The 13067-nt window shown below is 55.2% G+C and overlaps 2 protein-coding genes across 2 annotated transcripts; one reads left to right on the top strand and one right to left on the bottom strand.

Moving 5' to 3' along the window:
* The first annotated feature begins 302 nt into the window (after nucleotides 1–302).
* FAM57B (family with sequence similarity 57 member B) lies at nucleotides 303–7746 on the top strand. Its single transcript, XM_027527634.1, has 5 exons — nucleotides 303–792; nucleotides 1619–1702; nucleotides 4616–4850; nucleotides 5942–6037; nucleotides 6672–7746. The coding sequence occupies exons 1-5, from the start codon at nucleotides 668–670 to the stop codon at nucleotides 6957–6959; spliced, it is 828 nt and encodes a 275-aa protein (XP_027383435.1). The 5' UTR covers nucleotides 303–667; the 3' UTR covers nucleotides 6960–7746.
* Nucleotides 7509–8844, bottom strand: C25H16orf92 (chromosome 25 C16orf92 homolog). Its single transcript, XM_027527052.1, has 3 exons — nucleotides 8781–8844; nucleotides 8304–8462; nucleotides 7509–8185 (listed from the first exon to the last, which is right to left on the bottom strand). The coding sequence occupies exons 1-3, from the start codon at nucleotides 8842–8844 to the stop codon at nucleotides 8094–8096; spliced, it is 315 nt and encodes a 104-aa protein (XP_027382853.1). The 3' UTR covers nucleotides 7509–8093.
* Between the last annotated feature and the right edge of the window lie 4223 nt (nucleotides 8845–13067).

The following is a 13067-nucleotide window of genomic DNA, read 5'->3' as shown; positions in this document are numbered from 1 at the left end:
AACTCTCCATAATGCCCCGGGGCTGCCTCTGGGCCGGGCCGCGGGCACTCTGGTGGCAGCGAGAGGCGGGAGAGCGGTGCTGACCGCTGACCGCCTGCCCGGCCGCTCCTCGGTCTCCCTCCCCTCCCTCCCTCCCTCCCCTCCCTCCCTCCCTCCCCTCCCTCCCTCCCTCCCCTCCCTCCCTCCCTCCCCTCCCCTTCAGAGCTGGCACCACAGTCCCACCCCCACCCCCACCCCGCCCCCTTGGGCCCTCCCAGCCTCTCCACGTAAGCCCCCCCCCCCACCTACCTCGCTCCCTCCCCTCCCCCATCCGCAGCCTCCTCGTCCTGTCCCCTCTCCCTCTGTCCTCTCACCCAGTCCTCTCCTCCTCGGCTTGCTCCCAACCCTCTGGCTGGCTCTCTCTGGCTCCCTTGCTCGGATCCTCCCTTTCCCCCAGTCTCTCCCATCTCCCCAGTCTCCATCTAACTCCCTTTCTCTGATCCTGGGCGGGTAGGGCTCTCCAGTCCCATCCCCTCCCCACCCTGTCTGTCCCCTTTGTGCCCCTTTCTCTTCTTCTCTCTCCTTCCCCGGCCTGGCGTCCCTTCTCCATCCCCATAACTCCCTTCAGCTCGGCCTCCCAGCCCTTTCCCGGTTGCTTTCGGGCTTCCTGCTGGAGGGCTGAGCCACCATGCTGACCCCCATGGTGGCCGGGGGGGTGGTGTTCCCTGGACTCTTCCTCCTCTCCAAAAACACGCTCCAGCGGCTGCCCCAGCTGCGCTGGGAGGAGGCCGACGCGGTCATTGTCTCAGCCAGGTAAACTGCCTGCCTTCCCTCCGCCCCCTTCCCTTCCCAGGCTGCATGGGGATGGAAGGGACCCTTGGCCGGATAGGGACCAGGGGCTCCTGAAGCGGTCGGTGGGCTCTGCCTCCAGCTTCCTTCTCTCTGCGCTGCCTTACTCACTGTCCCAGGAGACCTCATCCAAACCCAGCCATCTGGTCTACTAGGATTCAGTCTGCTCTGCTTCCCTTTGCCATTCAGCCTCCTACCCTCCAAAACAGGGCTGGCATGTGACCAAAACATTCCTATAGGATACTAGGGAACACAGGAAGGGGCCATGTATCATTGGGGGGGGGGTTGCTGTGTCTGGGGGAATGAGGGACAGATAAGTGAACAGTGGAACTCTGCACAGTCCTGGAATGCGGGCCAGAGTTGGGGAGGGGAGTGTGGTGGCTGGCAAGCAGAGAGCGGGAAAGTAGCTGGGAGGGGAATCAGGGGCAACCGAGGGGCCAGGGACGACCCACGATGACTAGGCAGCTGAGAGGTGTAAGAACAGGCCCAGGGCTTCCCCCCACTATCCTGTGCTGTTACCCCCGACCCCTGTCCCTTCCCTGGAAGGGACCTTGTTATCTGCCACTGGTTCTCGGCATTGTCTCACCTCACGATGACCTCCCGGGTGTCCTGAGAGGAAGGCAACTCCGTAGCAGTCCTGGAGGCTGAAGTGGTGGGGCTGAGTCCCAGGCGAGGCAGCCTGGGGAAAAGATGGGCAGGGAGCACCCGAGAGGCACAGAAGCTGGACAGTAAAGAGGAGGAACCAAGGGGCACATCTCCCTCCTTTACAGCTACTTCCTCTTCCTCCTAGGCTAGTGTCCTCTGTCCAAGCTGTAATGGCCTCCACTGCTGGCTACATCGTCTCCACCTCCTGCAAGCACATCATAGATGACCAGTAAGTGCCATGAGACTACCACTTCCCCCATTCCAGCAGCCTATATGCATGTGACCCTTGAGTGGGGTACAGATCATCCGGGGGACTCCCTCAGTGAACTCCAAGCCCTTAACTTGGGCTTGAGCAAGTTAACTACAATAGCTGCAACTCAACACCCCGAGACAAATTTATCCACATCCTGTCCTTAAAGGTCAACACCAGGAGGAGGAGAAGTGGGGAGCAAAAAGGATTCTCAAGGCAGCTCCTAGGTTTCCCAGCCTCTTGGATCATAGTAGGTTCTGAGTGTCATTTCCTCCCCGCCCTCCTCCCACTCTTTCACCCCCTCAGACCCCATTTCCAACCAGTACCCAACTGGGGTGCTTCCCTACTCGTTCGTGCCAGGCTCACCCCTCATCTCCTCCCAGAATCCAGGTGTCCAGTGCCAGCTCCGTGCGTGAGAGGGACAGATGACACAAAACAAGGCCACCAATGGTTAGACAGTGGGGTGGGGAGTGAAGGGTGAAGAGGCCAAATTTTGGCACTCGGAGCCGATGCAGTGCCTGGTGCTTGCCAAAAGAGCCCAGGCCGGAGACGTGGGGCAGGAGGAGGGAGGAAAAGGGCCCTGTCCGTGGTGCTGACGGGCCAGCTCAAGGTGGACCCAGGCTGTCATTGCTGCGAGTTGCCTGGGAGGGTGCTGATGATGCCCCATGCTTCACTTCTGATCCTGTTCCTCCTCTCTGGTGGCTCCTGAGCCCTGGGGACATGGTCTGGATGACCTGACCTAGAGGTGTCTCCTCTTTCCCTTGAATTCCTTCATCTGCGGAGTGAGGTCCACCCCTATCTGGAAGGGCTGCTGCAAGGAGGAACTGACTTTGTGTCAGAAGCCTACAGCAGTCCTGGCCATACAGAGAGGATGCTAAACTTCTTCAGACCCCGCCCCCGGGACTTGGCTTCCTCCTGCCCTTTTCCCCCATTTCCCCTCCTGAGTCCAAGAGGAGCCTGGATCCTCCCCCACCCCCACGTTCCCTTCTCTCGCCTTCTCACAGAGGTCACCTTCCAGCTTTTACATGTTCTCCTCCCCGTCCCCCTAGTCCGTCCTTGTCCCTCCCCACTTAATCCTCAGGTAGGTGGGAGGATCAGGGTTAATCCAGGGGCAACAGCTGTTCCTACCTCTGAGCACCTAATTGCTGAAGAGGGTGGGGATGGGTTTAACCCTTCACACCAGAGCCCAGTGGTGTCACCATGTCTGCTGTGGCTGACTCCCTAGGCCACTCTCTGCTCTAACTTCTCTCAGGCCATTTGGACCCCTTTCCACCTTCCTGCCTTTCATCTCTAACCTGGGCTGCCGCTTCCTCTCCTCTCTCTCTCCCTCCCTCGCTCCTGGTCACACACTCCAGCATGGCTCTCTGCTTCTTTTTTCCCCCAAAATCACCCCTTCCAGGCCAGCCTTCCCCGGGGTTCACCTTCTCCTTTCATGTCAGCCCTGGTCCTTAGCTGGCCCACCCCCAGGTCTCACTCTACTTCTCCCTTCAGCAGCCCCTCTTATTCAGTCCTCATATTTGTGTGCCTTCCAGCTGACTTTGTTTTCATCTATCTGCCAAGCCTGGGGAGTACCGCTGGGTTTGCCTCTTAGACCTCCCGCCCCCACCTCGAACCTGTCACAGGACTACAGACTTCTGAGAATGTACTCCATGTGCTGACTCAAGAAGAAAAGTGCAATGTTGCATATTCATGCACTTTTCATTTTTGTTTACTCTCAAAGCACACAGAACTTTCTCTGCTCTTGGCTCCTTTTGCTCAGCGTTTTCTTCTTAATGCTTAGCTGTACCTGAAAAAACAAGAGGTGGGGCCACATTCGGGCAGAACAAGCAGCACTGACAGCATCACCAGTTTCCATCCCAAATCTTCTAGAGGGCAGCAGGGCTGAGAGTGAGGGCTATGGAGCCAGACTTCTCATGTTCATCCCTTGGTCCGGTGACCTAGCCTCTCTCACCTGTAAAATGGGGTGACAGTCATACTTACTTTTCACAGGCTTTTTGTGGGAAGTAAATAAGTTTGTGCTTGTAAAAGATTTAGAGTATTGGAATAGGGCCCTCGTGTAATAAGTAGTCGATTAATGTCAGTCAAGGCTTCCCTGGTGACTCAGACAGTAAAGAATCTGCCTGCAATGTAGGAGATGCAGATTTGATCCCTGGGTCGGGAAGATCCCCTGGAGGAGGAAATGGCAACCCACTCCAGTAGAATTCCATGGACAGAGGAGCCTGGCAGACTATAGTCCATGGGGTTGCAAAGAGTCGGACACATGACTGAACCACTAACACTTTCACTTAAATGTCAGCCAGTATGATCTCTCCCCACCATTCCTACCACTTCTGCTGTAATTTGTCCTGATCTCTGCTGTCTCTTAGAGCTGGTCTGGCCTGTTTTCTCACTCTGTCTCAGCCCTCAGTTCTGTGACTGTCCTTTGGTCTGTCTGCCTTTTTCTCCTAGCACGTTGCAGAGAGACAGAATATGAATGAATTAATATGAAAAATGAGTGAGAGACTTCCCTGGCAGTCCAGTGGTTACGACTGCTTGCTTCCACTGCAGGGGGCACGGGTTCAGTCCCTGGTCAGGGAACTAAGGTCCCACTTGCCATGTCGCGTGGCCAAAAAGAAAGAAAGAAAAAAATGTGTGCATTCTGAGCTCAGTCCGGGTTTGAACCCCAGCCCTATTGCTTACCAGCTGAGTGATCTTGTGATCACTTGGGCAAGTTTCTTGCCCTCCACCTTGGGATTCCATTGTGTAATTTGAGAGTCTACTTCTGTCTCAGGGTTCTTACAAGTATCACTGGAGATTTGACTCCTGTGATGCATCCAACATAGCCCCCAGCACTTGGCAGCTGCCTGTCCATCTCCTTCCCTTATTGACCCCACCCCTCTCTCTGCCCGACAGACACTGGCTCTCTTCCGCCTACACGCAGTTTGCAGTGCCCTACTTCATCTATGACATCTATGCCATGTTCCTGTGCCACTGGCACAAGCACCAGGTCAAGGGGCACGGAGGGGACGAAGGCAGCACCAGAGCCCCGGGCAGCACCTGGGCGGTGGCACGTGGTTACCTGCACAAGGAGTTCCTCATGGTGCTCCACCATGCCGTCATGGTGCTCGTGTGCTTCCCGCTGTCGGTGGTGAGTGGGGGCTGCTGGGAACCAGGGCCCTGTGTCCTGCTTATGCTGGTACTGCAGGAGCCTAGGAAGCCCTGGGTCCAGGTCCCCGCAGGATGAAGTGCCCCAGGGAGGGTTTCCTGAGCTCCAGCCCAGCCCCAAACAGCAAGAGGTTAGATCATGCCCAGCTGTGATGTTTTGGAGCTGGTAGCTCAGTTGGTAAAGAATCTGCCTGCAATGCAGGAGACCTGGGTTTGATTCCTGGGTCAGGAAGATCTCCTGGAGAAGGAAATGGCAACCCACTCCAGTATTCTTGCCTAGAGAATCCCATGAACAGAGGAGCCTGGCAGGCTACAGTCCATGGGGTTGCAAGAGTCGGACACGACTTAGCAACTAAACCACCAACCACCACCACCACACACCACTGCAGGCTTCCCTGGTGGCTAAGATAGTAAAGAATCCGCCTGCAGTGTGGGAGACCTGGGTTCGATCCCTGGGTTGGGAAGATCCCCTGGAGAACAGAATGGCAACCCACTCCAGTATTCTTGCCTGGAGAATTCCATGGACAGAGAAATCTGGCAGGCTTCAGTCCATGGGGTCGAAAAGTGTCAAACATGACTGAGTGACTTTCACACACATGTACACACACCACTGCCTCTGAGACTCAGGGCTTCCCAGGTAGCACAGTGATAAAGAATCTGCCTGCCAATGCAAGAGACACAAGAGATGTGGGTTCAATCCCTGGGCTGGGCAGAGCCTCTGGAGGAGAAAATGGCAACCCACTTCAGTATTCTTGCTTGGAAAATTCCATAGACAGAGAAGACTGGTGGGCTACAGCCCATGGGGTCACAAAGAGTTGGACACAACTGAATGACTGAGCACACACACACGCCTCTGAGACTCAGTATCCTCATCTGTAGTATCATGGATATCATCTCACCTGCAGGAAGGTTGGAGGGATACGGGGGGTTAGTGCTCCCAGATTTGATACTGTTCATCTGTGCTCAGACTTTCAGAGTGAAGCATCTCCAAAAGGGACAGAGAGGAGACAGGGAAGGAGGACAGGTGTTGCCAGGAATCCAGGCTCAGGCCAGGCTGTTTCCTTCTCCTCTCAGGTGTGGCGTCAAGGGAAGGGAGACTTCTTCTTAGGCTGCTTGCTGATGGCAGAGGTCAGCACCCCCTTCGTCTGCCTTGGCAAGATTCTCATCCAGGTGAGAGGGCGCTGAGGGTTTACTAGCTTGAAGGGAGGATCAGGGAAGGGTTGGGCGCTTTTAGGAACCAATCTGGGATTATCCCCTGGTGGCTTAGTGATAAAGAATCCACCTGCCAGTGCAGGAGACACGGGTTCAATCCCTGGGTCGGGAAGATCCCCTGGAGGAGGAAAAGGCAACCCACTCCAGTATTCTTGCCTGGAGAATTCCATGGACAGAGGAGCCTGGCGGGCTACAGTCCATGAGGTCTCAGAAGAGTGGGACAGGACCTAGCAACTAAAAAACAACTGGGATTTTTTAAAGGACAGGTGGAGTCAGGTCTGGGAGGGGCTATCAGGTAGGATATAGGGGAGCTGTCAGGGCAGAGGGAGAGGGGGAGAGGGGGCGGGTCCTGGGGCCCCTAACCTGGCCCTGTCCCAAGGAGGGAAGGCCGGTAGGTGGGCGGAGGGGGAGGTGGCCCAAGGGGCTGAGTAGGGGGCGTGGCCGGAGGCCCTGACTGCCCGCCCCGCCCCCGTGTGCCTTCCCCGCCCCTCTCCCCGCCCCTGTCTTCCCGCCCCGCCCCCATGTGCCTGCCCCTCCCCTGTCTTCCCGCCCCGCCCCTCACCCCGCCCCTGTCTGCCCGCCCCGCCCGCAGTACAAACAGCAGCACACCCTGCTGCACAAAGTGAACGGGGCCCTGATGCTGCTCAGCTTCCTTTGCTGCCGGGTGCTGCTCTTCCCCTACCTGTACTGGGCCTACGGGCGGCACGCGGGCCTGCCCCTGCTCGCCGTGCCCCTCGCCCTCCCTGTCCACGTCAACCTGGGCGCCGCGCTGCTCCTCGCCCCGCAGCTCTACTGGTTCTTCCTCATCTGCCGCGGGGCCTGCCGCCTCTTCCGGCCCCGGGGCTCCCGGCCGCCCTCTCCCTGTCAGACCCAGGACTGAGGGTGGGGCCGAGGGCGGGGGACCCTCCCCACCCCACCCCCATCCCCACTGCGTGGGAACAGGGCTCTGGGGCCGCTGGGCTAGGAGTGGGAGCCAGGGGCCTCTGGCCCTGACAACCCCCCGGAAACTGACAGATGGACTCCGACGGGGTCGGGTCACGTCCCTTCAGGGGCTGGGGGCCGGGACCAGGGGAGACCGAAGGCAGGAAGAGGGGACCTCTCCCCACAGTGCCTGAGCCGAGGGGTCGACCCCCTCCTGCATACCCCTTTCTCCATCACGTCCCCTGGGCCCTGGAGAAGCGAAGAGGAAGAAGGCGCACCCCTTCCCATCCGCTTAGGGCTTTTGAGGCTGTGGGGAGCCTGAGGGGACCAGGACTCAAAGAATTGTGGGGGAGGCCCTGCTGCCAAGGCCGTCCCAGCCCCCCTGCTGCAAACTCCTCTGGGAGGGAGGCGACACCCCCTCTAACGTCCCTGGTCTAGTCATCTCCACAGCTTCTCTCCAAGGGAGGCCAGCCTGAGGAATCTTATTTATTTTATTTATTTATTCAAATTTGTTGGGGTGGGGGGAGGGAGGTGGCTGCTACCCCCCAGCCTTCCCAGTGCTGAGCAACCCCGGGGGGCAAGTGGGAGAGCACCCAGCCCCTTCCCTGTTAAGCTGACATCTTGCCCCTGGGCCCTGGCATGTCCCTGGTGCTACAGACTTCTCGAGGCTTTCTCCAGTCTGGGGTTCGGGGGGACCCTGGGAGGTGCTTTACAGACTGCTAATAAAGACATCAGCGTGAACGCCACCAAGGCCCTGTCACCCAGTTCTTTGGGGTTGGGGAGGGATCAAGAGTCTGGGGGCAGACAGCGCCATAACAGGTTGACTGTGGGACAGGGCAGGTCCCCCCAAGCTGAGCAGTCAGGGAGAAAGAAGCAAGGACTCTTATTACATCAGCAGGAGAGGAGAGCAGGCATGGGTGCCCAGGGCAGAATCCAGGGCTCTCCTCTGGCTTTTTAGGCCCCTTTCTCACAGCTCCTGTGGGGTGTGGAGATCAGAGGTTGGTGGTCACGCTGCCTCCCTGGGCTTTGGGTCCCTCAGCCTCTTCCCTGCAATGCTCTGGTGGGCGGTGGGTGAGGGGGTGAGGGATAGGCCTTACATGTGAGTGCAGAACTGGAAAAGCAAGAAGAAGAAGGCCACCAGCAGAGCACCGACCAGGATGTGATGGAAGAGCCTGGAGTCAGAATCTGCTTGACAGTGACGGGGAGACAGGGGACCCTGGACTTGACTCCAACCGAAGGGCCAAGGGCGGACATCCTCCAGGCTCTGGCCAGGAGGACAGCCCCTTCTCAAGCTGGGTCATACCTGAGTTAGCAAAGATGACTGGTTTCTCTCCAATGAACTGGGCCACGGCCAGGAGCCTGGCTTGGTCTGAGTCTGGGTAATCAAAGAAGTCAGGTCTGTCTAGGAAGAGCGGAGATTCTGCTCCCCGGCCCAAGGCCTTGGCACTCTCCAGATTGGGTGCTGGGGACACAGAGCGAAGTCTATGAAAGAGCCAAGCAGAGCCCTGAACCCCACCCAAGAGGCTGAGACAGACCCAGGGCCCTGCCAGGCCACACAGCCTTCGTGTAGCTGTGGAGGGCCTTGATTTTGTCCCCAGAACTTCTTAGGGGTTGGCTGAGCCCTCCAGGAGAAGGCCTGTGCTGGGCAGGGAGGATGGGATAGAAGTGTGGAGAACAAACAGAAGAGCCGAGGCGTGGCCTCCCAGCCTCTGGGGGCGGGGGCCGGGGTGTGGGGGTCGGTGGCGGCATTGACCCCATCCCCAGCCTTCCTCCTCCCCACCTGATTCTAGGGGCCCCAGCCTGAGCAGCCATATCCACACCCACACCCACTGCCCTGGCCTCATCACCCCTCCACTCCTGTGAAGAGGTGAGAGTTCTGTGATGTCACAGCCCAGAGCCATTCTGATTACACACTCTAGGGTGAGGGGAGAGAGGAAGTGCTAGGATCCAGGACCCTCCCCCACAAGCCCCTGGATTCAGAGGGGAGAGGTTGGGGCTCAGAGAGTCTTCGGGTTGATGCTGTTGATAGAACAGTAAGAGTGGAAGCCCCAGGATTTACAAATGAGGAGCTTGGTGGGACAATTTGCTGAAAGCCAGAACTGAGGAAAGCAGCATTTGTATAGCAGGCACAATGGATTGGTGGTGGGGGGATGGAGGACAAGGCTAAACATCTCCAGTTACCCCCTTGGATCGACCGCAGATAGCATTTATTGAGCACTTGCCACGATGCCAAGTACTTTTCATGGACTGACTCATTTAACCATCATAACATCCTCTAAGGTAGGTACTATGTCCTCATCTTACAGAGGAGGGAGCCAAGACAGAGAGAGGTGATGTAGGCACCACACACTTCCAAAGGGCACCTATCTTTTTCCCTGGGCCCCCTCCTTGCCTTGTGTCCTCAAATGCAGGGGCCCAGGGATCTCCCCCATGACCCAAACTCCATCTCTTGGTGCTCCGCTGAGGACAACGCTGGGGTTAGCCACCTAGAGAAACAACAAGCATCTCCGCTAGGTGGCAGCAATGTCTATGTCTGCCTGTCTGTTTCTCCTTACCTAAAGAAGACACGGCTCCCAGTTTCCAAGCCCTCCCTCATCCCATCAGGTTGCCTCAGGGGGAATGGCAGGCTTGGGGGTGGTCAGAGGAAGTCCCCTGACCCATCTCGGGGCAGGTCTCTGGTCATGCCTAGAGGCTTCACAGACTCCCCGTCTCTGGGTAGGCTCCCCCACGGTCCATTCTGTTTTCCCTTTCTGGTTTCTTTTTTCCTTTATATATCACTTTCCAACAGTCACTTTCACTCTTGTGGGCTTCCCTCAGCGTAATAGTTAGCTTCCCTTCGATTGGCAGGTAGGCCTGTCTGTCAAACATCTGTCCCGCTCCATCCAAGCCCAGGGAGACTTCAGGGTCTTCTTGGTTTTGCTACACAATTGCCTGTTCAACAGTGTCTGACAAGTTCTGTGACATGCCCCAGTCAGACATGTGTCTGCGGTGTGTGAGGTCCTCTGTCCTATGGAAGGAGGCTCCTTCCTCCACTGGATCCCCACCTTCATCTTTCCGACCCTCAGGGACTACCCACCTATTCTCCTCACAGCAACCCTGGGAGGTACTTGTCAGGGTCAGCTTTTACTTCCTAAACAAGGAAAAGGTGCAGAGAGAAAAAAGAGGGGAAAGGAGGAGGCGGACTAACATCTACAGGGCCTTCTGGGGAACTGGCTCTGTGTCTATGTGCTCAGTCATGTCCCACTCTTTGTGACCGCATGGACTGCAGCCTACCAGGCTTCTCTGTCCATGGGGTTTTCCAGGCAAAAGTACTGGAATTTGTGGCCATTTCCTTCTCAAGGGATCTTCCTGACCCAGGGATTGAACCCTACATATATCTCTTCTCAGAAAAAGGAAGTGACTTGCCCAGTGTCATGTGAGGGGCATCAGGGACTCAGCCTTATTCCTAGCTCTGGCCCAGGGCTCCCTCTGCAGGCCTGTAGGCAGTTGTCCTCCAGGACTTAGCTGGGAGAAGGGGTCCTGGGAGAAGGGATCCAGACTCTTTATTTAGCCTTTGGAGTGAATTTGACAGTTTCCTGAGTTGCCTCAAAGGAACACAGCTGCCCTCTCTGCCAGAAAAGGCCCTTTGGACACAAGCAGTGAATTATCCATTCATTTATTCATCCAACCATTAAATAAATGTATCGAGCTCCTGTTATGTGCTGGACTCCATTTATGGCTTAGATAGAAATCACCAGGGCATGGTCTCTGCCCTGGGGGACCACAGGGGAGAGAGAACTCAGGGATGCACATTATTTGAGTGTAGACAGACTAACCCTAAGAGGCTGTCTACACTTGCTGTCATTGCTCACTCAGCTTTAATGTATCCTTCAAACTCTTCACAACTGGCTTCATCCCCACCACTCCACTGAAGTCACTTTCGGTGGGTGCACCAAGGACCCCATAACTTGCCAAATCTAACCCTCACTTCTCTGTTGGTTCTGACTGTCAGCAGAGTGCGCACATTTTTGCCTCTAGGCACTCACCGATTTTCTTGACTCCTCCCCCTCTAAGCTGCTCAGGCTTGGACCTTCTCTTTTCTATCTATACCCTCTCTCTCTAGGTGATCTCATCCAGTCGCATGGCTTTAAATACTATCTATATGCTGGTGACTCACAGATGTATATTTCCAGCCCGGCCCTCTCCTCTGAGCTCCAGACTCCCCTACCCAACTTCCTGCTTCATGGCTCTGTCCAAAAACATCTCAAACTCAGTAGATCCCAAATACAGCTCTCAATTCTCCTATCCCAAACCTGTGCCTTCTTCCCATTGCAGCAAACAAGCTCGCTGTTGCTCTAGATGTTTTGCTCAACATAAAAACTTAGGAATTGCCTCAAACCCTTCCCTGTTTCTCTCCTGATAAACCCATAATCAAGGCCTGTTGCTTCAGGACTTCCCTGGTGGTCTGGTGGCTAAGACTCTGCGCTGCCAGTGCAGGCAGCCTGGGTCTGATCCCTGGTCAGGGAACTAGATCTTGTGTGCTAAAACTAAGAGTTCCCATGTAGCAACTAACAACAACAACAAAAAATCCAGCATGCCTCAGCTAAGACCCAGCACAGCCAAATAAGTAAGTAAAATATATATATTTTAAAAAGAACTGTTGGCTCAATTTCCAATCTAAATCTCAAGTTCATCTACTTCCCTCTTCTCATTCAAGCCAACCCCATGTCTCATCTGGCTTATTGCAACATTTTGTGGACTGCGTGATCTCTATTCACTCTTCCCCCATTGAGAACAAACCAGAACATACGGAGCCACTACTTAAAACTCTCCAGTGGCTTCCCTTGAGCTTGTTACCCTGATCGGTGAGTCTCTTGTCTACCTACCCACTTCAGTTCTTTCCCAGCTTCCCTTCCTTAGCATACCCCAGCTTTTGCATACACCTCTGCCTCCCACTCTCTTGCCCCCTACTTGGCCCAGAAATTCTTCCTCATCTCCCAAGTCTCAGCAGAGACAACACTTCCCCTGGGAAGTGAACTTGAATTTTCTGACCGTCCCCCATCACCACATCAGTCTCACTGCACTGGAGTTTGTCTGTGTATTTGTCTATTTCCCCTACAAGCCTGTGAAGCTAGAGATCATCGATCTTGGTCACAGCCATAGCACCACAATATAGAGTAGGTATTCAATAAATATTTATTGGCTTAATGGATGGATGAAAAGCCTTTCCACCTCTAGACATACCAGGGCTCAGCACTGTCTGCATGCCCCCTACAACCAGCCAGAGCTCCAGCCTCATCCTCACCTTCCTGCAACAAGGCTTTCTGGAGGAAGCAGGTGTGGGCTTCTCGCCCAGCTTGCCCCTCCTCTCACTGCAGACCTAGGTCTGCCTTTCCTCAAACTCACCAGCTCTGATCATGGATAGCATCTCCCTTAGTCCTGCCTCCTTTCTTATCCTGGAGAAACCCAAAGGAAGCCTTATGGCTGCTTTTATTTTAAAAAGATATTATTTCAGGGTTTCCCTGGTGGCTCAGTAGTAAATAATTTGCCTGCCAATGAAGGAGACACAGGTTTGATCCCCAATCTGGGAAGATCCCACATGCCGTGGAGCCACTATGCCCGTGCACCACGACTATTGAGCGTGTGCTCTAGAGCCCAGGAGCCACAGCCACTGAGCCCACACCTCAGCTACTGAAACGCAGGTGCCCTAGAGCCTGTGTTCCACAGCAAGAGAAGCCTGCGCACCACAACTAGAGAGTAGCCTCTGCTCCTTGAAACTAGAGAAAAGTCCAAGCAGCTGTGAAGACCCGGCACAACCAAAATAAATAAATAAAATTATTTTTTAAAAGATGCTATTTTAGTGTATTCTTTTGAGTAGGTAACATACGCACATGGTACAAAATAAACATTTCCTATTCCTGCCCTCACCTGCCTCATGACAGCCTCCTCAGAGGTCACCATAGCTACCATTTTCCTGTGCAGCCTTCCATAAATTTATGCACAAATAAACAAACATATATAAGTTCTCTCTCTTTTTTTACTCAACGGCAGTATTCCATTCATGCTCCTCTGTAGCTTACTTTTTTCA

Source organism: Bos indicus x Bos taurus, chromosome 25 (genome assembly GCF_003369695.1).
Source record: "Bos indicus x Bos taurus breed Angus x Brahman F1 hybrid chromosome 25, Bos_hybrid_MaternalHap_v2.0, whole genome shotgun sequence".
NCBI lineage: Eukaryota > Metazoa > Chordata > Mammalia > Artiodactyla > Bovidae > Bos > Bos indicus x Bos taurus.
Note: the sequence above shows the minus strand (reverse complement) of the source record. Positions and strands in the feature narration are given on the sequence as shown.